We start from the raw sequence: 25,559 nt of genomic DNA on the forward strand, positions 1-25,559 counted from the left end.
GGGTGGTCCCACCCCTCTGCTCCAGAGCCTGGAGCCCCGGTAGAACTTGTCCCTGCCACACACAGTCCTGCACTGCCCGGTGTCACTGCCCGGTACCCCTGAGCTACCACGGGAATTTTGTTCCTTGAGGAGTGTTCCAGGAACCAGCGTTCTGGCCTCCTCACAGCCTGGAGGGGCTCCACGGAATGTTCTGCTTTCGAGGCTGAGTTCACCCTTCTTTCAACGCCTCTGAGCTCTCAGGCTTCCTTTCATTTTTTTGTTTTTAATGACAGCTGATGGTCAAGCGTTACCTGTGGGACCAGCGGGGGCAGGTGGGACTGAGCCCCAGCACGGCCGAGCCTTGCTCGTCCTCGTGTGGGTGCCAGACCTTATTAATTCCTGGCGTCCTCGCTACTGACTTGTGACTGGGATGGAGGATAAAGAGCTGGTCTCACAAGAGGGCGGCATTGGCCGCGGTAACGGCCTCGGATGGAGCCGGGAACGCGCCTTTCCCTGGCGGAGGCACCGCGCCTGCAGGGCCGCGGTGTGGTTCCGTTCGTGCGTCCAACGAGGGCAGTGCGGAAGCAACAGCGACCCGCAGGAGAAGGATTTTGCTCGACAGACTCAGGGAATTCCAGCTCCCCTCGCCCGGCAGGGGCTGGTGCTGGCGGGCGCCGAGGCCGGGGCACTGCGGGACAGCGGGACTCGGACAAGCCGCCGGCGCCTGAAGGGCGCCGACACTTCCCGTTGTGCCTCCCGCGGGCCGGGCCGGGCCGCGCAGGACCCGCGGCCGGGCGGGCAAACGGCGCAGCCGCCGCCGTTGGGGCGGGGCCGTCCCGGGGCCGCGCCCGCCCCGCCCCGCGCGGCGCCGGCCCGTGACGTCACCTCGCCGGCCGACGAAGGCGCGCGGGGCGGGGGCGGGGGCCGGTCCGGCGACGCGCCTGATTGGTCGCTTACGGGTGAGGTGTGCGCTCGCGGAGCTGCGCGCCCTGGGATTGGCGGCGGCCGGCGCACGCGCGCGCCCCGAGGGCGAGCGCGGGCGCGATTGGCCGCGCGGCGGGGCGGGGCTGGCCCGAGAGCGGCGCGTGCGCGGAGGACGGGAAGATGGTGCTGATCAAGGAGTTGTGAGTGGGGGCGGCGGGGGGAGTGCGGGGGCTCCGGGGACACCGACGGGCACCGGGGGGGCTCTTTCACCGCCACTGCCCCTCCGGCCTCCCCGCCCGCGCCGCTCTCCCCGGGCGCGGGGCCGCTCCGCCGCCGCCCGTGCGCCCGGGGCCGCCGCACGGCCCGCTCCCGGCCGGTCCGCACCCGGGCACGCGGCCCGGGCGGCCCTGCGCGGAGCGGGAGCCGCGCCCGCTCCGGGGTCTCCTGGACGCTCCGTCCCCTCGGGCCACGCCGTGCCCAGGCGGCGGTGCCGCGGCGAGCGCGTCGTCCCGCGGGATTTCTCCCCGTTTTCCTTAGAAAGCGATTCGGTGGCAGCGGCGACCGTCCTGGAGCGGGGCCAGGGCCCTTCCCTGCTCGCAGCTCCCTGAGCTGCCGGCGCCGGGAGTTCCACGCCGCTGGGGAGGTCTTTCTCGTGGGGGCTTCTGCCAGCAAACCACCAGCCGGTTTGCTCCTCCGTCCCACCCTTTGGCTTTAGGTTACTTCGACGTCCAGTAACTGTAGCCTCAGCGGTAGTAAAGGTTCAAAAGCTTAAACAAATTAAGCACGACACAAAGTTATGGCAGAGCTGGAAGTAGATCTGAAATTTCCTGGCTCTTTTCTGCGGTTTCTAACATCCTCCACCCCTTGTTTTTCCTTTTGTAACGTGTTTGACATTGAACTTTGCTTGGGTTTGTTGCATTATACTCAAAGCCTCCCTGTCAACAGAGCATTTCTAAAGAGAAAACTTGAATTAGCTCCTTTTGACACTTTCTTGAATACCTGTGTTACATTTTATGTCTTTTATCTCAGATGAAGCCTAATGATTCATTTTGTTGAATTTGCTCTTTTCCAGCCGAGTGGTTTTACCTTGCTCAGTGCAAGAGGTATGTCCTGGTGCTCCCTGCTTTGTTTGGGCTCAGGGATGGGGGGGCTGTGTAGGGTCCAAATGTCCCCTGTGCTGTCCCTGCCAGAGGGGAGTGACACAGGCATGAGCCCTGTTCCTTCCCATCAGGGAATTTACAAGGAGGCAAATGCAGCACAGAACCTTGAGCTGGTTCTGAGCCCTCCACTGCCACCTGTGCCACTGTGCCCTGTGGCAGCACTTTCCTGCTGATCGGGCACTGAGGGACTCCAAGCCTTTTCCTAAAGCCAAAAGTGGGAATTGTCCTCTCGGATGTGAAGCCAGCAACTCAAATGGCACTGAGGTGCATTTAAAGGAGAGGCATGACAGGGGGTCTGAACACACTCCTGTGCTTGTCCTGCAGTGTGCATTTCCTGGGTCCTGGGAGGGCAGCATCTAGTTGGTTAAAAGTATGAACTGGGGAGGCTTAGAGCTGGAAATCAGTCATTTCAAAATCTGTAAACTCAAAATGTGTGTTTCTTTGATGCAATGAAGCACAACAAATACACTTTATTCTTAGGAAGGGGAGAATGAAGTGTAACAAGTTGGGTGTGTGCCAAAGTGTTGGATTGTTATGAAGCAACCTGGGTATAAACTTGGTGCTTGTGAGCTGCAGATATGTGTTGCCAGAAGGTTGTCAGAGTTTACTAAATGTTTTTTATATGGTGTATTTTACTTTCCTGATAATTTTGTTTGTACTACTGCATTTTTACTGGAAACAGCTAAATTGTTTTATCTGTTAAAAGTTTTGGCCAACTTCAGTGCTGACATTTGAATTCTCTTCCCTTTTCAGTATCAAGTCGGGCAACTTTATTCTGTGGCAGAAGCTAGCAAAAATGAAACAGGAGGAGGGGAAGGTATTCAAGTCTTAAAAAACGAGCCTTATGAAGAGGATGGTGAGAAGGGACAATATACTCACAAGATCTACCATTTAAAGAGGTGAGGAAAACGTTGATGCACATTGCAGTCAGTTTGTTGTGAGGGCAGCCTTCCATTGTTTGCCATTCTAGGACACTTGCTTGTGTTTTTCTGCCACTCTGTAATTTGCTGAATTGTGCATTAATGCTCTGGTGAGTAGGAAAACATGTGAAATACGTGATGGACAGCTTGTGGGACAAACTGAAGGAATTATGTTTGCTTGCTCTAGACAGAGAGGAGTTGAAGATGAGTGGGACATAAGGTTCCTGCCTTAATTATCAGCTGGTTTTTTTCCTTGAATTTAAAATAAATAGGCCAGGAACTTATTCACCTTCCTTGGAGAAAAACTGAGGCTGGAACACTTACCTAGGTTGATCTCTGTCTGTCCCTTATGCAGATGTGTATCTGGAGTTTGTTTAAAGTTGCCTCCTTTAAGGACACCAGCCTTGAGCATTCTCCTGGGTAACACCAAATTTCTCTTGTATCAGATTTGGTTACTTTTTTCACCCTGTCCAATACTTGGTCCCTGTCAGGGGCACTCTGCTGGGCTAGAGAGGGCAGTTATTGTCAGGGGTGGTAATTCAGTTGCTCTTGGAGAGCTGCAGGTCTCCTCTTCAGGCACAGTTGCAGACCCTGCAGGGTTCCACTTGGGCTGCAGGTCAGGAGCTGGAGGGAAGGGCTCTGCCCAGTGCTCTCCCTCAGCAGGTGTCTTTGCTGCTCTGGAAGAGGAAAGACAGCACACCTTTCATCAGAATCACATAGCTCACGCTCCTTTACTTTATTATTACCTTACCCATTTTTTTCTTTGTGATGTTGTGATCAGGAAGGGTTTTGGAGTTCCTGTGTATTTCACTACATGTGCATCATAACCTTTCAAATGCTTGGGTAGAATGTGCCTTTCTTTTTGGAGTGGAAGAAACCAATGAGGAATTTCAGCTGGCAGAATTTTTAAAATGTTGTCCTTGTTTGTTTTTTCCAGTAAAGTCCCTGGCTTTGTAAGGATGATTGCTCCAGAAGGCTCCCTGGTGTTCCATGAGAAAGCCTGGAATGCGTATCCCTACTGTAGAACAAGTAGGTCTCCCCTTGTGTGTTTTGCTGTCAGTGTTCAGTGAAGGGATGGGCTGAAATGGTTTAGAAGAGTGGGGCCATCGAGAGGAAGATGCATTTCAGATGTTCCTCTGGCATGTGGGGGGTCTCCTCTGGAAAGGAGAGCTGCTCCTGGGGCTGCTCAGGTCCAGGAGCCTGCGGAGACCTGGCATCCAGTGTCCTGGGATGAGGGCAAGGAGGGGATTCCCTTCAGGGCTAGGACAGAGCCTGTGTGAGAATCACTATATTTTCATAGTCTGTTAGAGCTGACTGCTGGGTTTTATTGTAGTAATTGTAATTCCTAAGAGTAGTTAGGCTGGGAGTAGTTTGTGTGTGTTTCTGTTGAACAGTTTGAAGTGTCCTGTAAGGAACTCCCAAGGTTAAGGCCATCAAGTCAGTCTGCTGAGCTCTGCTGTGATGCCTACAGCTGCTGTTCAGACTGACTCTGTTGTACTGCAGAGCAGTTATATGTGAGACCTTTCAGAAACAATCGTATCTAATATGACTCTTTGTTTCCTTTTCCTTTTCATTGCACGGGTTTCCAACGACCAGTTGTGACAGTGAGTATTTGAATTCCTACCAGTCCCATGTTGGGTTTTTTTGAGATAATATTTTGTCTGTTGTTACCACTACAGTTGTCTGGCCCCAGCCTGTCATATGTGCCTTGCTAGGGTTCCTGGCATAGAGCTCCCTGTTACTTTATTTGTCTGCATATGGCTATAATTAGAAAAAACTGTAATTTGTGAGAGAAATTATTTCATTTTTGTCACCTTCTTTTATGCCTTTACTTACCATTACAGCTGCATAATATCTGACCTGGTAAGACATAATGCTAAAAAGGGGGGGGGGGCAAAACCCACACCAAATTAGAGGCTTTTACCCTCTTGAATGCAAGAAGAACAATGAAATGGAATCAGTCCCTACCTGTCTGAAATGCCACTGCTGTAAAGTGAATTCCTGCCTCGGTTAAAATGTGGTAACTGGGAATTTAAATGGATCAGCATAGCTCAGAGTTTGGGTTTGCTTTTTTAAGATGCATGGAAGGGACATCATTAAGAATTTAATGCCCTGTGTATATGTTTTAGTTGCCTGTTTAAGAACACGTATAAGTTAAATGTTAAACTGCTTTATCTGCTCTCTTGCAAATGTGGTTTAGACTGTTACCAGGTAGATGCAACACAAGGAGTAACAAGTGAGTTTGAACTCTTGAGCTTGACTCATCATGACACCTGTGCACACAGGTCTGTGCTTTCTGACTTCTGGAATCAGCAGGGTTCTGTGATAGCCTTCAGATGTATAGTTTAATGATAGCTGGACCTTTATGATGATTATTGTGCTGTGCAGTAACATCTAACTGCAGTATTTGTAATTTGGAAATTACTTGAACACAGAGGTAAAGAACTTCAGGGTTGAGGAAGCAGGACAGCAAATGGCAGAGTTATTTCTGTTGGTGTGCACAGCTGGAGCTGAAATTCTCAAACATACTTACTGCCCCAGCTTAAGGTTATCATGCACCTATTTCTGTGTGTAGGTAAAGGGGCTGTTTCTCTGGTAAATTAAATAGGTTGGTTTGCTAGTCAAGGCTTAGTAGTGGCTTGTATGTAGATACCATTTCTCTAAACTGTAGGCATAGAAGTGTAATCAGACTCATGCTTTTTGCTTTTAATTCTTACAGAATGAATACATGAAAGATGACTTCTTCATAAAAATTGAGACCTGGCATAAACCAGATTTGGGGACAACAGAGAATGTGAGTTGAGGTTTGGATACTAGGCCTTAGTGCAATTGTACAGTTAGTAAAGATAAAGTATCCTGTACCTGGCAATGGTGGATAATTACTGCATAAAGTCAATGCCTGACCAGTAAGTAAAGCAAGAAAAGCATTATTGAAGTCCTTTCAGGGTGGTCAAGCTGTCTCACCTAAGGAGATCCAAGGACAAAAGAAGGTTTTTGGTTTTTAAGTTGAGGTCAATGCAGATGCTTGATTCTCACACAAATATTTAAATAACTTTTCAGTAAGTTCTTTTCTTATTCCATGTTCTTTTCCCTTAGACGTGCTAGTGATAGTTAGTCTGCCAAGTTTATTTGAAAACAAGTTTTACAACAGGTTTCACGAGGCCATTGGAGCTGATCTGTGTACAGTGTGTAGTTACATATTGAAGCTGCCTCTGTAAATCATCCCAGCTGGCAATGTTCTCATTTTCCTCCCCAGACAGTTGATTTGGTTCACAGGTCACTTCAGGATAATTTTGATCTGTAGTGACAAACATTTATCAACAGTCCACAGAGTTGCCAGTCTGTTTCCAGTGCCTGGATGAACTGTAGCACTGGATGTGCTGCACAGAAGGGCAGTGTTCCTGGGGCAGCTCTGCTTCCTGTAACTAAGTTTAGGTGTGTTGGACAGACTACAAGTGAGGAGCTGATTTCATCCTGAGACCTTTACACATGCTCACACCACACACACTTCACCTGGTCCACATTCAAGGCAGCCCTCTATGATTCAGGGAGCCTGTGAGATCAGCCAGGTTATTGAAACCTGCATATTTGCACTTGGAACTTGTACGGCTTCTTTCTAGCTCAGAAAGCTCATGCAGATTATGGAGTGGGTAATGGCTCTAATTAGAGCTTGATTTCATTAGTGCTAACAAATGTGGCAGATGAATACAGCTTAATTTTAAATCCGGGTTTCCTGAATGCACAAAAAGTGAAGGCTTTGTGCTGGTTTAAACTTGGTTAGTGAGTGAATTAAACTTTAGCTGTGGAAATCATTCCCTTTGAGAAAGGCAGAGGAAAAAAGGGTAGGTTTGGAGAATGCTACCTTTATGTAATTCTGAAAAACTCCATGGCACACATATGTACTGCACAAGGTGCACCACTGTGTAACATGCCAGGAATCATTCCTTTTTCTCTTTTTACAGGTGCACAATTTAGATCCCAACACATGGAGGAGTGTTGAAGTTGTCCATATTGATATTGCAGATAGAACTCAAGTAGAACCAGGAGTAAGTAAATGCTTTGCTACTGGGATATGGATGCAACCTGCAGCTGATTGCACTGGTGGTTTGTGTTGATTGTGAATAAGCTAAAGTGGTGTGAATTTCACACAACAGAGACGTGAAAAGTATCTTAAACAGAATCACTCATTTACGTGCCTCCCTTACTTTCTTGGTTTTAGTGCTGATGCTTTCAGCACATCTGGATCTGTTGGGGCTGTTGTTTGGTTTGTTCAATTGTAACAGCTGGACTGTTCCATGTGTAATAATTTTTGGACAGTAGGGGAATGGTAGGCACTAATATGGGGACTGTTTCCACAATAAATTTGATTGTCTTGAGTTTGTGCAAGAAGATGTTCTTTATAGTGTTTCACTGTTATTTTCTGAAAAGAAATACTTGGATAACCTACATTCTGGGGAGAGGACTCCTTTGCAGGAGGGCCTTGGAACTATTTTTAGTACATTATCCTCTTTTTGGTTTTGTGTATTTGACCTACAGAGTATCAAAACTATGAGTACAGAGTGGTTTCATCCAAAGTCTTAAGTCTCTTCTGATGTTACTACATTTGGTTTCCTTTTTGTTAACTTCTAACACCATTTCCACTTTTAGCAAATATTTTGAACAGGTATTTTCAGATTCAAACTCACAGTGTAGCCCATCCTTGTGTAGGACCTGATTCAAATTTTCATTTCCATTTCATCTCCCAGAAACTCAGTTTTGCAAAGTCCTGATTTCATTAACCAAAGCCTGGCTTTGTGCTCAGACTCTTAGCAGACTGATAACTCTGAGTTACCTTCAGACTCACACCCCTGCCATTCACCTGTTTGCCCCTTCTGGGATTAGACAGCAGGAATTCTCTGGGTCCTACACTTGGTATCTCTTCTGTTATGAAAATCTGCATTTTCCAGCCTTTATCTTCTCAGGACTCCAGGAGAGAGACTTTCCATTTATGCTGATATATCTTTATCAATTTTAGATCATGGAACTTGATTTTTTTTTTTTTTTGAAGTTCAGCTGCATTATAGTAACAAAATTGCCCTGATTGACATGCTGGCTTTGTGCCTTCAGAGAAGGCTGCTGGTCTTGGAAAGTAAATGTCCCCTATGAAACCATCAGCTGTTTTCCCTGTGTTCTATTTGTCTAGAGGTTCTTTTTCTGCTGTTTCTTTATCTTTGTTCAGTGATATTTGAGCAATCACCAGTTTACTCTGTGGGGTAATACCTGAAATCATGTGCTTTGTATGGTTTTTGGGGTTTTTTTGTTATGATGCTTGTTTGGGAACTATCATTCTAAGTGGCTGGTTGGGTCTTTTGGCCTGCTCCATTTTTCAGGGAAAAGCAATAGTCAGTGTTGCTAAAAGAAAGTTTTATTTGTACATTTATCTTCTCAGACATTGTTTGCCTGGAAAAGCAGCTCAAATGTATGACCTTGGGTAACAGTAGGACTGAAAGAATGGAGCTAAGTTTAAGATTTAGCAATTTTGATAAAAGTTTTCATACATTCAAGATTTATCTTTTTGTTCAGTGAATTAACTTCTCCACCCTGCTGCGGCGTAGCAGTTACTTTAGTTTCAGAGCCACAATTGGCATAAATATAAAAATAGTAAATTTCTTTAAGTTACTAATGGCATGCATATGCTAACTCATGCTCATTAAAGTATGTATAAAAATAATTTGGCTGACATCTGTGACTTTCTTTAGATAAAAATTTAACCCTGCCCATTCTTAATCATCTCCAGCATCCAGTCCATGTCACTTTATGTGATTTGTATATAAAAATTACCTCCCAGGAGAGGAAGACTTTTTAAAGAGTAAGCAAAAGTGAACCCTCAATTAACATCAGAAGAGGCTGTGGTTTTGGAAACAATTTGTAGGAAAGGAGAGTGTAGTGAAAACAAATTGAAATCAGATTTATAGCTATGTTTGTACAATGAAGAAATTAAAAGTCTTGTTCTAGGTCACAGTGGATCTTCATTGTGTTGCTTGAAAGAAAGTTGTAGAACTACAATTTTGTACTCTAATTAGATTATTTTACACATGCCTTAAGAGTTCAGATTTCTGTGTGCTATCTATCCCTTGTTCTACAGTTTGAGGAAATATACTGGAAATGCTCTTCTGTAGTCTGTAAGGAAGTGTTAAAAGATTCTTGAATTAAAGAGTTTGATGGGTGGATCTCTTCCATTTCAGACTTAATTTATCATGTGATAGGCACCTAAAAACTATATGTTATTAGTCTTGAAACTTTTGAGTCATTATATAATGACACATCCCATGGAACAGCCTGTCTATGTAGCTTTTAGCTTACTAGTGTTTCCCTCTCCTCTTTTTGTTTTCTATCCCTAAATAAGGCTTTTTCATCCTGTCCTGGGTGTTTATAAAGCTCTGTGTCTTCCAGCCTCCTTTCTGGAGACCTTTAACTTCCCGTTCCGAGCGCGGCACGCCGCGTGCGTCCGTGATGAGATAACCAGGCTGGTTTCATTTCTCATTTGAACCTTGGCATTCTTTCAAAAGTGATTTCAGAGAATGGTTTCCCTGATAGCTGTGCTGTAGCTGCAGGACTCTTCAGGAGATGGGAATGACTACAGGACATTTTTGATTAAAAGCCATTTAGCCAAGCCTACCCAGAGCACACGGCTGCATGTCAGTGAAGTGCTGGTGACTGTTTCAGTTATGAGACATGGGAATCTGACTCAGAAATATGACATACTTGGATAAACCTGATTTTGAACTTCTGTTGTGCTGTGAACGAGCACCCACAGAGCTGTGGATCATGTTGAGAAGTGCTGGTAGGTGTTTTCTTCCACAGGGACCGTGTGTGACTTTTCTGCTCAGTAACACCAGTAGTAAGTATGTTCTCAGGTTTAAAACATTAATGCAATATTGAGCTGAAAAGCCAGAATTTGTGTCCACCTGCCTAGTTAGTGTGATGCCACTGTGTGTTCAGGAAGTGCTTTTCATAGATTTGCAGATCAGGCACCAGACTTGTATAACTTTTATGTTAGGTTTGAAAAGTTTTCTTAAAATCATATGTTTTCAGTTTTTATACTTCTTGATAGTGAACTGTGAGCTCTCAGGAGTACTGTTACCACTCTGAGCAGATCTAAAAACTGAGAATGAGAATTGTAAAGAAGCGCCCAGGTTCTGGGTTTGTTGTAATATTTATTGTATATGGTTCATGATCTCTCTAAATAATTCTTTTCAGTAGATTGTTGCATTCATGCATGTTATGTTGAGAATTTGAGCAGAAACCGCCTGTGAAATTATATTTGTGTATTTCTTTGAAATAGTTTTAGCTCCTCTATCTTGTTATGCTGCTTCATGCTGATGTTTGCCTGTCTGGCTTTCCAGAGGGCTTCGGGGGTTTGAGCTGTAATATTTGCTCCAGCAGCTGCCTGCTTTTCTTCCTAAGAAGGACTTGCTGTTGTCAGGAGTTAAGCTCTTGCTGCACAGATATTTTCTTTAAACTCTGCAAAGAACTGTTGTTTATTTGTACTTTGGCTCTAGTCCAGTCTTCTTCCCTGTGTGCTGGTAGGGTTTGTGTGTGGAGAAGAGTTCCTACAATGCTCTTCTGTCTATCTAGGCTTTATTCTATACAGGGTTTTGTCTGTCCTTAACAGGATTTGGGTTAACTGAGTTCTGAAAGGTCTTGATTCAAAACTTCTGTCTCTAGCATAGAAAACTTTACCATGACTCATCTAATTTCTTTGAACTTTTGTTTTCACTCCTACATTTTATTCCTAGATAACATTTTGTTCCCCAGTGTTTCCAGCTCTGGTTATTTATTTGTGGGTCCCAAATGCAAGAGCACAGTTGCTTTTTACCAGTGTCCCTGTGCAGTGGGAGGTAGGATGGCAGGTAACAGCATTGTGTGGGCTTGGGTGTCCCTGGAGTATCCAGACAAATCATCCCACAACATCAACCAGGCAGATCAAGGTTGCACATGTAGGTGAGTTTCAATGCCACATGCCCCACACCACTGTAGTGTAAGCTCTGCCTTGGTAGGGTATTCACACAGTGAAAATAAATTCAGGGTTATCTCGATGCAGTACCTGTTTTTATTTACAAAACTGGCACTAAGATGTGGATTCTTGTATTTCTGTTTAGCACATCACTGCCCCAAAACAGCAGCAATAGTTGTGCCAGCAATTAGTTATCTAGAGCAAAATTGTTTATCCATTACTATAGCTTGATCCTTTTCCATGTCTTCCATCCAGTGGTTGAGTGAAATTTTTAAAAGGCAATCATGATCAGTAATTTAAAACCTTCAATATATTTCTATAAAAACACTCTGCTCTAGTATTTGCATAGATTTCCTACAGGTGATTTATGTGTAAAGAAAATGCCTCTTTTTCCACCCAAGGATTGTTAAAAAAAAAGTGTATCACGTTGAGCCTCCAGGACACGCAGAACCTGAGGATTCCAGTGGGTTGCAGCTGTCCTCTCCCACAGTATTTGGAAGTAACTCATGAGATGAGAAGTCTGCAGCTGGTGTCAAGTCCTGTGAGCTGTGTGGCTCCCTGGCTCCCGGCTGGGCTCCCAAAAGAGCCAGTCTTGGACACAGCCAGTGACTGCAGCTGAGTGCTGTGCTCACTGCAGCAGGAGCTGAGGCAGGGCTGGATATCCTGTGCTGCTGTGTATCTGCTCTTTTTGATGTCTGTGAAAAGGACGTGTGCTTTACTGCAGTGAAATCATAACTCAGTGGGTTTTACTGAAGTTCAGGTGACAAGTATGTCTGTTAGTCTTTCTGCAATTACAGTAATTCGAGTGAGCTTTAAATGTTTAAGTGTTGCTGAATTTCAGTGTTGCTGTGCCGGTTCCTCAGGCTGTGCCCTGGGGCAGGTGAAGGGTTGGGGAGCACTGTGGCAGCCCCTGCTGATGCTGGCTGGCTCAAATGTGGGCTCTTCAAATAAAACACGTTGTTTCAGTTAAGAGGGAGAACTAGAGGGAGCTCCTGGTTTGTGGAAGTTCATAAAACACTGATTAGCAATGTGATTGGAATGTCTTGACTCGCTTGGCTTCTTCTAGGAAATATTTGTTCAGTTCCTAAATTTTAATTGTATATGTTTGAACGCTCCATATGGAAGTTTGAACAGCTAGTAATGCTAGCCTGGCGGCTGTGCTCCACCCACCCTGCTCCACAGCACTCAGGGAATCACTTTGGCAGTCGTGGGCAGAAGCTTAATGCAGTGGGATATTGAATCTGGTGGAGTTTTCTTACTATAAGGGTGTTTTATGTTACAGGACTACAAAGCTGATGAAGATCCTGCATTATTTCAGTCAGTTAAGACGAAGAGAGGACCTCTGGGGCCAAATTGGAAGGTACTGGGAACATAAAGCCTTATGAAGTCTTTATCAGCAGAAAAACAGAGTTCATGGTCCCTTCAGAACCGTGCTCAACTCCAATTCAGGAAAAAATTTCCTGTGGCCCAGCACATCCTCTGTGGACCCCAGTGACATCCCAAGAGCAGCACACAGCTTGCCAGTACCCCGTGCCCCTGCCAGCCATCAGAATCCATGTGCACACCATCCCAGGAGGGAAGGGACTGTGTGTGCCACACCAGAGATCTGAGCAGCCCAATGCTGTGCTCTGGGGTGAATCACAGGCAGTCTGTCAGGAACAGCCCCTAGTTAATAATTAGAATGTAGTTTCTCTGTAATAATACTTAGAACTATATTTTATTATTCTTATAACATAGTCAAATTCCATTAGTTTCCTATAAATTATATTATCTATAATTCTAATACACTAATTAGAATTATAATTTCTAATAATTAAAGTAAATTTTTAAAAATTTAAAACTTCTTTCTCATTGTCCCCAAATAGAAAGAGCTAGCAACTGATGAGGAGTGTCCCAAAATGTGTGCTTACAAGTTGGTGACCATCAAATTCAAGTGGTGGGGACTGCAGAACAAAGTTGAAAACTTTATACAAAAGGTGAGTGCTTCTGCCTTGTGGGGTAGGGGGGGCTGTGTTAATGTGGGGGTTGAGCAGAAACAGCAGTGCAGTTTCCTGTCCATTCTCCCAGCCAGTCCAACCATTTCTGTCTTGGTCTCCTACAAATGGGGCTTCGCTGGTGGTACCAGAACAACTCTCTAAGGGGAAAAAAGCAAAGTCTTCAGGAAGTCCTTGTTCTGGTTTGTCAGCTGCCACCTTGGAGCTAAAACAGATTTTAAAAGGATTCTTCATCATTTTCAAGTAATGTGAATTGCTGAACTTTCTTGAAACTTTTTCTTTGATAGTGAAATTTGTTCATTTTTTCCATGCTAAAGCATGTGAGAAATGAGGTGAATTTTAATTGGATCCAGGGGTGTGAAGGGGCTGAACCTGTGCCAGTGTGAAACAGCACACGCCTGAAGATTGTAACTCTTCAGACTGAGCAGGTGCAATCACTTCACCAGCCTTTGGCAAGTCCTAGGCCAATGATCTAATGCTTGTTTATCTTTTTAAAGCAAGAAAAAAGGATATTTACCAACTTCCATCGCCAGCTGTTCTGTTGGATTGACAGGTGGATTGAACTGACTATGGAGGACATCAGGAGAATGGAGGATGAAACCCAGAGAGAGCTGGAAGCGGTAAGAAAAAGCTTTTTTAAGGCTTAGATGTGGGTGCTTCTACCTGTAGATTTGTCTGTTTGGAAACTGAGACAAGTTGTGTTGTGTCTGTGCCCTGTGTGTGTGTGTGTGTGCTGATGAACATTGTGGCCCCTTTGGTGATCCTCCTGTGCAGCCCCATGTGCTTCAGGCTTCTGCAGTCTGTGCTGGCAAGCTGGAAGTGGCTGTAAGGTAAATATCTCTGGTGTCATTAAACCCAGAATGCCTGCCCTGACCACCTCTGTGTTCATGGCACCACACCCATTGCACAAAGTCTCATTCAGGGCCTTTTTGCTGCTTGTGGATTAGAAGTCAGAGCTGCCACCTTCCTGTTCCATCACGTCTTGCTGTGTTTCATTTCTAGTTATCACTAGATCTGATCTTTTTTTCCTCTTCAAACATGTTTTCAAGCAAGTTTGTGTCACGTGTCAGCTGTTCCAGTCCTAATTAGCACAGCACACCAAAATTTTACTTCCAAAAAGGAAGTCACTAAAATTAACTGAGATGGTGTCAGTTTTCCTGCTTTAGTGGCTGTGAGGACCAAATCTCTATATCCTGACGTGGGCTGATGTCTGGGAGGAAGCTCGGACGTAGGGCTTTGTCACTGCTCTTTCCTTTCAGAGGTGGACCACTAAAACAGGCTGGGAAGGAAGCTGTCTTCTGTAGTGTCTTTCCAGACCATAACCTTTGGCATGAACCTTTCCCATGTAAAATCCTGATGGCGATTTGCAGGTCCTTTGCAGTCTTTGGATGTGCAGTTGTATTTCAACCCATTTTGGCAACTGCTTCATGCCCCAAACCCAGTCAGGTTGCCACTGCCCTTCCACTGTCTTGGTTCTTCCAAAACACAATGTGTCTTCAGCTACAACTTGCTTTTTGTGTGGCTTGACTCATTCCAGACTCTCTAACCATGTTGCCTGAGGTTCAGCCCAGCTGTGGGCAGGGCCCTGCAGCGCGTTCTGTGCCCGGCACCTCCGTCCTGTTGGTACCAAACCAGCTGCAGCTCCTCCATCCCCTCTAGTGCTCTCTGGGGACTTTCAGAACTCTGTGGAACAACCTGTATTGTGATGGGGTGTTTCCTGGGTTTGGAAGAAGTGTTTCTTCACGGTCCTGCGCAGCCATAGGTAGATGTGCTGAGATGGTAACACCAAACGTACTTCTCCCATAATCTGGAGGGTTTGGCTTCATTGGCAGCCCTGGAATAAGCTTTGGACAAGACTGGTCTTCGCTCACTCATGCAGACCTTGGGCATTTGGGTATTTTTGGCAGGTGTTCTCTCAAATCACGGGGATTTCTTCTTGAATTCTACTTTATGCCTGATCCTGTTCCTAGAGCCAGCTGTTCCCAGGTGTCTGTGAAGGTGGAAGCATAACCACTTTCCTCTTTAGACTGATTTTTTGCCAGAAGGGTCCCCTTTTGCACACTCAGTTCTTCATTTGAAGTGAAAAAGACTTTATCCAGTTTCCTGAGCAAGGGCAGTGGCAGTGAGGGGTGCTCACCAGGGGTGTGCTGGAGAGAGGCAGCACAGCCTGACACACCTGTGTGCGTGAGGAAATTGTTCCTCTGTGTGTCTGTGGACTGTGGATGTTTGTCTTTTTGTAGAGAAAGTTGTTTCACATTTATCACTGGTAAGTAGCTTTTAAATATTTTTTTTTCAAAATATTTGCTGCTTTTTAGTTCTTACCTTAAGCCAAACCCAGTTCACAAGTCTCTGGGTGTAACATTTATCCTCTTTCTTAAATATCAAATGTACTTATTTAATATTTTCTCATTTTGCAAAACAAGTCAAATACTTTTTTGCAAATAGCTTCTTATATAAGATATTGGCATCAGGAACTTGTGTGTTGTTGAAAAAGCCTTTTTTTTCCAAATGTATTGATGTTACACTAACCCAGATTTCTGTGTGTATTGTGAAATGTGAGAGGAGTGGGGACCTACCGTTTCAGGGTTTTCTCTGCTGTTACAAGAGGGGTATCTACAAACACCTATAAATGATGCAATTGCAAGGGGTTTGTGGTGAAGTGCATTATTGGAGAACATCATAAAGGCAAAACTATCACTGCCAAATAATCTGAATGCTAGCTTTTTCCCAAATAATGTTATATTGTTTCATATTCAACTAGTCCATCCATTGTGCTCGCCAGTAACTGCCATTACATCCCCAGTACACCACAAAGTATGTTTTATGGCCAGGACCTCTGAGAAGTGAGGGATGAGGTGCTCAGTGTGACAGATACCTCCGTGCTCCCATCCCTGCAGGGCAGTCAGGCATGGACAGGTCTGCACTTCTGTGTGGCTGAAAGCCAAACCAGGCACAAAGCAGGGCTGGCAGTGCATGTTCTTTCCCACATGGCTTCCTGGTGCTCTTCTACTTCTCATGAACACTCTTTCTTCCTCCTGCTCCGAGTTGATCTTTCTCTGGATTCTGTGCACATTCCAGTTCTTTTGTTGCTCCTGTGTGTCATCTTCAGTCAATTTTTATAGTCAGGATCTCTCTTTTGTTACTTTTCTGTTACTCTCTGAGTCCTCATCAGTGTTCTTCCAGTTTCTTTATCCCAGCCCATCTTTTTCTCACTGTTTTTCTTTATCTCTCACTTGCTTGTTTCTGTCTCTGGCTCCATGAAACACACATCAGCTCCTCAGTGCAGAGTAGGAAAGCACCCGGCCCAGCCAAAGCCCTCTGACCAACCTCCCTCATGTCTTTGAGAGGGTAGAGATGGCACACTGGATATCCTGGGCAGTGGCTCCATGCTGGAGCATCGTGGGCCAGTAAAAATTCAAGCAGCGTTGTTTACAGCTGCTGTCTGGTTCCCAGATCTTGCCAAAAAGAAATACTATATACCCTCTGTCCAAAACCCCTGAGCTGTAGCTGGTCCTGACCGTGGCCAGGGAGAAGCAGTCCTGGCTCTGTAGATCGTTCCTTCTCTCGTACTAACCATGGCACGACAGGTTCTGTGTGTGGAGCTCACATTTTATTTCACTTCAGATGCGTAAGAAGGGTTCCGTTCGAGGCACTTTGGCTGCGGACGTCTAGAGGAGTTCTCTGTAGGTTCTGAGGCAAAGCAAGCTGTGTAAGTCAACTGCTGGATGGAAAAGGAGAAGAGGGATTAATGTTCTGATGGATGGGAATTGCTGGCAGAAGTCATTCTAATAATCCACATAACATGTGTGATGTTGCCTTGCTCCTGCTCGACACTGGTGTGGTGATCAGCAGGTGGGACTGACCCGTGGTGCCCAGGGCACACCAGACAGGCACTGCTGCAGGTGCTCAGGCCAGGACAGAATTCCTGCAGTGTTGGCCACCTGCCCTGGTGCCTGATGCTTACCCAGTGCAGACACCTGAGGTGTGGGGCCTGCTGCTGCCATGGCAATGGCACTGGGCCCTGGCACGCGCCCCGTCCTTCTGGGCACCAATTGGACACGTCGGCATCGCTTTGCTGCATGCACAGGAGCAGAGTGATCTGTGGCCTTGGTCCACATCACTTAGGGAACCTGTGGAGTGTCACCTTCCAACCACTTTCAGTTCTTGAAATCCAGTTCCACCCATTATTATAGACACTAAACCATTTCTGCAGGAGCAGGTTCTCCAGGAGTTACAGGCTCTTGGTGCTTATGCCCAGCACTGTGGTGCTGCTGTTCCACACAGGCACTGTTGTAACACTGCTGGGAATCCCAGCCCAACGGTGCCAAATCCCACTGATCCGTGTGAGCTCCCCAGCGACGGGGGCAGCTCCCACCCGAGGACAGCTCCAACTGAGATTCCCTCAGGAGCCGGCATTGCTTTGGTGTGACTTGCTCAGTCCCGGTGGTGTTCCGACAACCCTGGCCTGGCTTTCCCTGGAGATAATTTCCCTGCCTGTTTGGAACTCCCTGTCTGAGGAAGGTGCTCATGTGGAATTTGTGTTTTGTCTCTCCACAGCTGCGTAACCAAGGCCAAGTGAGAGGAACGAGCGCTGCCAATGATGAGTGACGACGGGCGATGCCGGTGCCGGATCTCGGATGTGTGTGTGGGTGCATGACTCTGTATATAACTATACACGCACATGCAGACGAAGGGGTGGTTACAGTGTCTCCGGGTGCTATACCTGTCCTAGCAAAGATTCCAAGGAAACTGCTTTCATTATGTATACCCCAAGCAAATAAAAATCAACTGAGTAGTGTCATTTAAAGGATGAATTTTGCTAACTGGTATGTTCATGAATGTCAATACTGGACCAATTTCTGCCCTACTTGTTTTTTTTTTTTTCTCCTGTCCGAGTCATTCTGCCTCTAACTCACCCATCTCTCATTGTAAAGAAACACTCTCAAACAAGTTAATTTCAGTTTTATGTCTTCCCTATGTGATGAGTTTTGGAATAGGAACAATGAATGTATTTATAGCTATTTATTTCTGGATTGTCATTATCCTATAGTCAAATCAGAAAAAAAATTTCTATTAGTGGAAATTGGAAGACTTTTACTGCTGAATAAGTTTAACCCAAACGTTACCCACTCACTGATTTAAAAGAAAAAAAAAAATCTTGTTTTATTGGACTTTTGTACATTGAAATGCTAATGGTTTTTCTTCATTAAAATTGGCAAGATTAAGGAAAAATGGCTTGTGATTTATAAAGTAATTGCAACTTGGAATTTTCCAGAAGCTGCTTTTTAGACAAGTACTCTGACAATACCAGTAGAGCATTTCCAGTGTATCTCAGGCCAGGCAGTGAGGAGGGAGACAGCCCTTCTCTCCAGGAGCACTCCTGCCTGGGCAGTGACTGTTTTCCAGAGCTTCCCTTTGGAAGCCATGCAAATGGTCTGGATTTCACATACAGCAATGGAATATAAGTGTGATTTTAGCTCTTTTCATGTTGAAAATACACTTTGGGAGATGTAGACTTTCAGATATGATGAAAGTTTCAGTCGTAGCCCTGATGTGTTTCCATGCTGTTTGTGTGGGGCTGATGCACAAGAGCCCCTGGAGTGACACATCCCTCCTGTAGCAAACTCCATAGGGAGAAGGTCTTCAGCGTGTTTAAGGAACTATTCACAGCATATAACAGAGGGATATTATCCAAATGCTTGCTGGATTGGAGACGAAGTATTTTAAAAGCACTAGTTAGGTAAAGTTCTGTTAATGCCTGGTTTCGTCCCGGCGTCGTCAGCAGGGCAAGCCTTGCGTGCACTCCCATCCTCGTATTCTGACACACAGCCAGGTGCATTGGAACCATTTTGGACCTGCTTTGCTCACAAAAGGAGGGATCTGATTTCCATTACTCTCAGTGACAAAACGTTCCTGCTCTGGCAGGGTGGGCCAGGTGGGCCATGCACCTTGTCCTGGTGCTGCACGTGCCAGCACTGCTGCGCCTGCCCGGGGCTGCTGCTTCGCCTGCGCCATCGCACCCGCCCACCCTCCAGGTCCCACAGAGAAACGTGGTTTTGTTCCTTTCTGGGTTAGCAGTTAAGTGGTTATTTGTCCTGTACCACCAGGAGGTGGGATTGGTAAATACACACAGAGACACGGCACACACACACACAGGTCATGGATGTGAAGTGCATGTTCCCCAGAGGGCTGCACACCTGGAACCCAAGGGCTCAGATCTCCTCGGTGCTGGAGTTCGTGTCCCACCGTCGTTAATGTGTTGCAACACAGCTGGTGGGAAAGGGACCCTGTGACTTCCATGGATTTGGACTAGTTGTGAAAATTTGAGAGAACCTTGTAGTGAATGTACAATGTTTAGTTTCCTTTGGCAGTCTCTGGTGCGACTCACGGTAAAGCAGGCAATGAAATTTAATTAAATAAATTTGATCATAAAATGCTCCGTCTCTTCTCTCAGGCATTGGCACTCACAGGTTGTTCCCGAGCTGGTGTCTGGGGTCCCTGAGCTGTGCAGAGGGGTGGGAGTGCCCAAAGGCCACACTCGGGGCTGCTCTGGGGCTGGGTTTGGTTTGGGAGTTCCAGCTGAGCATTGCACATGCCTGGAACCTCGATGTTCCTGAACTGCCACCGTAACAGGCTGGGCTGGCAGAGGTGGGATGAGGCAGCAGGAGGGGGCTGCAGGTGGGAGGTGCCTCCCACGGGCACTGGGGTGCTGATGGGGGTCTGGGTGTCCCTCCTGGCTGGTCCCATTCCTGCTCTCTGCTCAGCACAGCCCTGCCCTCTGGGATGGGCCAGCTCCACTCTGGGGTTCTGCCTGCTCAGGTTGTGCAATCACCTGCTGCAAATGGAGACTTGTACAGCTCCTTTGGTAAATGCAGAACTGAATCCTTTCTTTACTACCAGCTTCTTTAGCTTCCAGATGGCAAACCAACAGGAAGCAATGGAAGTGCAACGTAGTTTTGTCATAATGGATATGTAAACGTGATACTTACTCACTGCAATAGACTGCTGTGAACCATATTCCAGCAGCAACCTTTGAAATCCATCACTTGACTGCACACAAGTGTGGTCTAAAAGGGACTTGTAAGGAGTTTGCTTTTTTTCTGGAGGATTTTTAATTATTGAAATGAAAGAGGAATGTTTTCTGTCTTTTGCCTTTATCTGTAGACTGAGAAATGTCAGAAAAAAATCTGTCAAGATTTTGGGTGTGTCAGGATTTTTCCACCCTAGGGCCTTTCCAAGTGTTCTCTGAGCAATCTCAAAATGTCCCATAAGACAACTTACTCTGCATTTCCAAACCTCAGTCGATTCAGCCATGTTTAGGAGCTACATCATGTACTTACAAGTGCAGTGCTGTGGTTTTATGGCAAATCTGAAGCTTGGGGCTGTGGCTGAGGTTTTTATTCAGTTCATGAAATTCAAAAGAGTCTTCTCCATTGAATTATATCTCGATAGGACATCAGGAAAATATTTCCTTTGTAGTTTTGTAACTTTGTATGAAAGACTTTCTACTTGCTTGAATTGATGTGGAAAATGGGTTTTAATCAGCAGCATTTAATTGTCAATCAAGCAGAGATTATCCAGAGACTGATAGCTGCTGTCCCTGTCACTGGGGTGTTTGGCCACTGAGGACATTTTATTCTTGGGAGCCTCTGCTCCTCATTACCTGCTCTGGGCAAAATTCAGTGTGCAAATTCTACCATAAACAAAGTTCTGGCACTTGAAATAGTTTAAAAGATTATAATGGTAATGTGTCAAACCCAGGTTTTGGAGGCAGAGTTTCAATTACTTCCACCTGAGGCATCACCTGCATGTGACTTGAGTGAAATCCTGATAGTCCAGTGCAGGGATCCTGTGTCTCCACAGCAGTGGCTGTTTGAGGTCCCAGCCCCTGGCAGTAGAGCTGGGACGCTCACTGGTGTGAGGGGCTGTGGTTTGCTTTGCAATGCACCTGCTGAGAGTCTGGAGGTATTTCTGCCACTGTGTTGTGCCTTTTTTTGCTGGTACTTGTTCTGATACTTTTTCTTGTAGTCACTGTTTTGGTGTTCTTTACCCCACTTTTGCTAGATATGCTGTGTTTTTTCAAAACCTCTCAGCAGGCACCGGCTCAGCCCTGGCTGTGCTGCTGTTACCCCTTAGGGCCAGTATCTGCCATCCATGCTTCAGAACAGCCTTGGACTCCTCACTGCTGTAAGTGCGGAAAGGTCTAATTTAATTTTAAAATTTTATTTCCTCAGGTTGGAGACATGTTTCTTTCCAGAATGCCACCTACCTCGATTCTTTAACTTTTCTCTCTGAATTTACATGGCTTTCTGGTTTAGCATTGCATATCCAAGACACACAAGAAATTTGAGGTATTTGCTCAATCTGAATTTTGTAGAGCTTCTCCAATCCCAGCTAAAATCTCGATATGCTAATTTAACAGATTTCCTAGTTTCATAAGCTTGGGTTTAGCACCCTCTAGAACAGCACCTAATACTGTTGCTCCTTTTGCAAAGAGCCTCTGTCTCCCTTGTTTCTCACAGATATTCAGTCCAAGGTAAATTAAGGGAATGTGATTATCAGGACTTTGAAAGACCCAGTAGTCACCAGCTAAAATGTACCACAAAAAGAACCCAGCTACGACAACAAGGGAAGTCCCTGAAAAAGGCTGGAAGCAAAATGACCATAATTGAAATCTGAAAGCAGCAACTTCATAGAGAAGTAAACGAAGAGGCGGCTCTTTGTAAATGATGATCTAAAAAGTGTTCTGGGTTGTAAGACCTCATTTCAAATGTATTCATTAAATAATATTTGAATCATTTAACAGTTTGAACTCTACTGCACTGCTAATATCTTCAGGGGATTTTTTTTTTTCAGTAACAAAGACGCCTTTGTTCCCTGCTCAGTGCTTGGGCTGTGCCTTGGATATTAGCTGGAAACCTGATCGCCCGACATCGCTCCGAGGCTGCGAGTACAATGTGAGTCGTCTGCAACCGGGATTAAATCAGGCCCTTTGTAGGGATGCTGAGGAGCCGTGATGATGGTTATGGACAGCAGGAGGTCGTTAACCCTTTGTGCCTCCGGCGGGGAGATGGGAGGTTTGGGGGAGGCTGCCGGGAGGTGCAGGGCAGCTGGGGCGGCTGCGTGTACCAGCGAGTAGTGCCCGAGTAGTTCCTGCTGGAAAGCAAATAATGCCTTACATGGGGTGGGTGAAATCATGTTGCCTGACCCAGTGCTTGCTGCCTTGGGATGCCACTTCACCACAGTGTGTGGGCAGGGGCACTTTGGTTTAAATTGGAAAAGTCAGGACTGCGAGCCAAGGTTCAGCAATGGCTCAGGAACACACGTCATACTGTTAAATCTTGTGGACCAACACAATAAATAATAAACACAGGAGCAGCTTTATTTGCCTGGTGGCTTTGAGTAGTGGGCCCTGCGGTCTCAAGCATCCCTCTCACCCCAGGATGTGCAGTGTGCTGTCCAGCCGGGTCAGAGCCCCAGGAACCACCGTGTCCCCCAGCCCTGAGGGCAGGAAGGGGATGGGCGGCAGGAGACAGTGGGACATGGGGGAAGCTCAGACATGCAGCCCTGGGGGAGCTTCTCCAGGAGAGACCAACCTGGTCCCTGCTGGGTGACTTCCTGCGAACCAGTGACCTCCAAACCTGCATCCAGCAGCTCCAGCACCATCCTGCTCTGCTAGGGCAGGCAGGCACTGTCCTGCTGGTGAGGGAGGGGGAGGATGGGACCACAGAGTGTGAAGTCCCACGGGATGGCAGGATGGAGAAAGGAAGCGCCAAGGCAAGTGCTCTCATGAAGCTAATGCTTAGGGGAAATTAAGTCATCAGGACTTTATAAAATAGCCTCTGGCTCTCTACTTTCACAGTAGTTCAATTTATAAGATGATGAAAAATGAATTAACTTTGGTGGTTTGCTGGCATCACCCACAGTGAGCCAGACTTTCCACATGCTCAAAGATCGTTCCTGGTCCACCACGCTTACATAAATTCCCACCTGGTTCAATTTTAAGAAAACAGCAGAACAAAGTTGGTCATACAAACTCCACCATAAAACACCGAGAAGAGTTAAACACCGATTAGTGGTACAGAGAGGTGCTATTTTTTCTTTATGCTTCACTGAGCTATTTTAGGAAACATAAAACTTTTACTGTTCCTGTAACCAAACTAATTCTGTTGTGCTGTGTACATAAAATTTCTTATTTTTTCTTTCCCCTCCCCAGTGAAATGTATGATCCTACGGTGTGTGTTTTTGAGATGGGAATTTGAAGGGGAAAAATAAAAGCCCAAAGCAGTGCACTGCTGTGCAGTTATCATGAATGGGAAAAAATGCTTTAGGGTTTCCTGTATTTTTACCAATGTACAATCTCAGTGTTGGATGATTTTAGCACTATCCTGTTCTTCAGTCATTGAAGTTAGAAAAGTTTAAATGTGTTCAACGTGTACACCAAAGTGTCCCATGTGCTGCAAAAGTTTCCACCTAAGTGGCACGAATAGGACCCAATGTACTTAATTAGTGAAAAAAGCTCTTTGCAGGAATGGAAAAGCCTACTGATATTGTGAAAATATCACAATCCATACTAAGAGACCTGAAAATCGAAACAGGAAAGATACACAGCTACAGGTTGCAGTGGTGTAAAGAAAATAAACCAGGTGACCAACCTTGCAAAACAACCAAACAGGAAAATCCTTGTAAAGGGCTGAGTTACCAAAATGCTCTAGATCCCTGCAGGAAGTGACTGTGATGGTTTTAGTCCCTTAACCCTGATTACTCAGTTATGCATTTTTTAAAATGGGAAGCAGGCAAGTGTCTGGAGGAGTTTGGTTCAAACTTTGCAGAAAGAACATTGTTGGCAAAACTAAGTATAAAATCTTTACACTGGCAAGGTGAACTTCTCAAAAACTGAATGCAAATCAGGTTTCACAGACAAAATTGTCTTTAATCTCAATTACAAACCAGTCACTTTCAGACACTCAAGCAGGGAAAGACAAGGAGTGACAGAGGTCGGATCCCTGGAAGTCCCTACCCGTCGCCTTTTAGCACAATGCCCGGTGCCTCCCAGCTCAGCCGTATGACTGTGCTGGGAGCAAACCCCTGGGAGCCCAGGAGGCACACGTGTCACAGCCCTTTGCCCACAGCAGGTCTTCCTTCTGTTCTTGGGAGCTAAAGCAGGTGCACACTGACAGACACCATCCCCTCTGGAGCGATGCCTTCCCTTGAGAACCGGCTCCGTGCTTGCTGCACTCGCAGGCTCATCTAATAATTTTACATGTTTGCCTCCTGCATCAGTCCTGCCACCACCTTCACTGCAGTTTGGAGAGAGAGGAGCTGTAATGGTTTCCCTGAACTGTTCCAGGCAGAAATGCTGAAAACTTTCCTGCCAGAGTTGGAAACCTCTCCTTCAAAATATTCCAATTCCGTTCACTTAATATCTCTGCAGAAATCCCTGCCAAGAGAAGCCCATCAGCTCCTTTGCAAAGTGGCTGTTGGGAGCCCCTGCTCCAGCGACAGGTCTCATGCCTGGTGCTGTGGGGACCCGGTGGTGTTGGTGTGGTTGCAGGTGGCACCACAGAGGACGAGGAGCAGCTGCAACCAATGTACCTGAAGCTGCACTAAGGACAGGGCACCTTTAGAGAGCTGGGAGTGCAAACACCACAGAGAACTGAGCTTGGTTTTGCTCCATGGCAGGGTTTAAGAGGCTCTTGCTAAGGGCTGGCTGGGCTAAAGTGTCTCGAGCATATGGGCTTATTTTGTGCAGTTTCTGTGGTGGTTTCTTCGTTGGATTCTCAGTGGTAATGAGCCCACACAGTTGATTGCTGCAGGGAGAAAAAAAATCATTCTGAATAGGTTTGCTGAATAATTATGAACTGAGCTGAACTCTTACATTTGCTTACTAATTGTATGGTCCGTGATGTTTTATGTATGATGCATTCATTTTGTTAAAAAGGAATTTTTTTCTTTTTTTGCTGAGCAGCAACTTTTCTCAGTGCAAGTTAAACTGACACAGTGGAAAGAGCTGGATTAAAGTCTGATGAATTGATGTTGTTTGAATTATTTTTTTAAAAACATCAGCCCCACCATTTGGTTTTCAGAGCTTGCAATATGAAACCTAAAATTGTGCTATTGTCTTGAGAGTTGAAATAAATGAATCCCCTCAACTTTGGATTTGGCAGGCACAATTACTATTGTTAATTTAGAAAATAATCCCCTGCAGCTACAACTATTTAAATAATGCCTTTCCCTGCTTCCCCGAAGATGACCAAAACCCAAAGACTGAAAGTAAAAATACGTTTTATAAAATACACTTTTCACTGCTCACTACAATCGAGAGGCTTCCCTTCTCCTTGGCTGGGGACTGGGGCCCTTTGTGACGCAGGGGACCCGACAGTGGGACAGCGGGAGCTGCGGGGCACGTTGGCAGCCCCAGGGCGAGCTTTAGCCCAGAGCACATCCCAGGTTAGAAACAGAGGCTCAGTCGCCTTCCCACATGCAAGCTGGCAGAACTCTGTAGCGGGTGTCGGACCTCGCCATTCCAAGCAACTCATTGCTTTCACTGTCAGAATATTTAGGCTGAAATTATATCCATATTTGC

At 45.8% G+C, this 25,559-nt stretch overlaps 2 protein-coding genes and 1 long non-coding RNA gene across 4 annotated transcripts in view; all 3 read left to right on the forward strand.

Moving 5' to 3' along the window:
- Positions 1 to 1,043: 1,043 nt before the first annotated feature.
- On the forward strand, positions 1,044 to 18,205 carry PITPNB (phosphatidylinositol transfer protein beta). Of its 2 annotated transcripts, XM_029961117.1 has the most exons (12): positions 1,044 to 1,103; positions 1,976 to 2,006; positions 2,817 to 2,962; positions 3,921 to 4,012; positions 4,580 to 4,587; positions 5,703 to 5,777; positions 6,946 to 7,029; positions 12,262 to 12,339; positions 12,845 to 12,955; positions 13,471 to 13,593; positions 16,598 to 16,682; positions 17,531 to 18,205. In XM_029961117.1, the coding sequence occupies exons 1-11, from the start codon at positions 1,084 to 1,086 to the stop codon at positions 16,643 to 16,645; spliced, it is 816 nt and encodes a 271-aa protein (XP_029816977.1). In that variant the 5' UTR covers positions 1,044 to 1,083; the 3' UTR covers positions 16,646 to 16,682; positions 17,531 to 18,205. The 2 variants fall into 2 exon arrangements, with proteins under 2 accessions (XP_029816977.1, XP_029816976.1); XM_029961116.1 differs by lacking the exon at positions 16,598 to 16,682.
- A 1,740-nt stretch (positions 18,206 to 19,945) lies between these two features.
- On the forward strand, positions 19,946 to 21,763 carry LOC108640336. The gene is made up of 3 exons (XR_001921103.2): positions 19,946 to 20,053; positions 21,038 to 21,324; positions 21,496 to 21,763. It is a non-coding gene; the product is annotated as an uncharacterized LOC108640336 (long non-coding RNA).
- Positions 21,764 to 25,222: 3,459 nt separating this feature from the next.
- MN1 (MN1 proto-oncogene, transcriptional regulator) overlaps positions 25,223 to 25,559 on the forward strand; it is a 37,758-nt gene continuing 37,421 nt past the window's right edge. The window contains 1 exon segment of the mRNA XM_029961195.1: positions 25,223 to 25,246. Coding sequence (XP_029817055.1) covers positions 25,223 to 25,246 — 24 coding nt within the window.

This window comes from Manacus vitellinus, unplaced genomic scaffold, assembly GCF_001715985.3.
Source record: "Manacus vitellinus isolate BGI_N305 unplaced genomic scaffold, ASM171598v3 scaffold_31_pilon, whole genome shotgun sequence".
In the NCBI taxonomy this organism is placed as follows: Eukaryota; Metazoa; Chordata; class Aves; order Passeriformes; family Pipridae; genus Manacus; species Manacus vitellinus.

Excerpts from the sequence above, each read along its gene's own strand:
- PITPNB (XM_029961116.1), top strand. The coding sequence starts at position 1,084 with ATGGTGCTGATCAAGGAGTT. Across the intron at positions 7,030-12,261 it reads GAACTCAAGTAGAACCAGGA|GACTACAAAGCTGATGAAGA; the intron begins GTAAGTAAATGC and ends TTTATGTTACAG. Across the intron at positions 12,956-13,470 it reads TTGAAAACTTTATACAAAAG|CAAGAAAAAAGGATATTTAC; the intron begins GTGAGTGCTTCT and ends ATCTTTTTAAAG.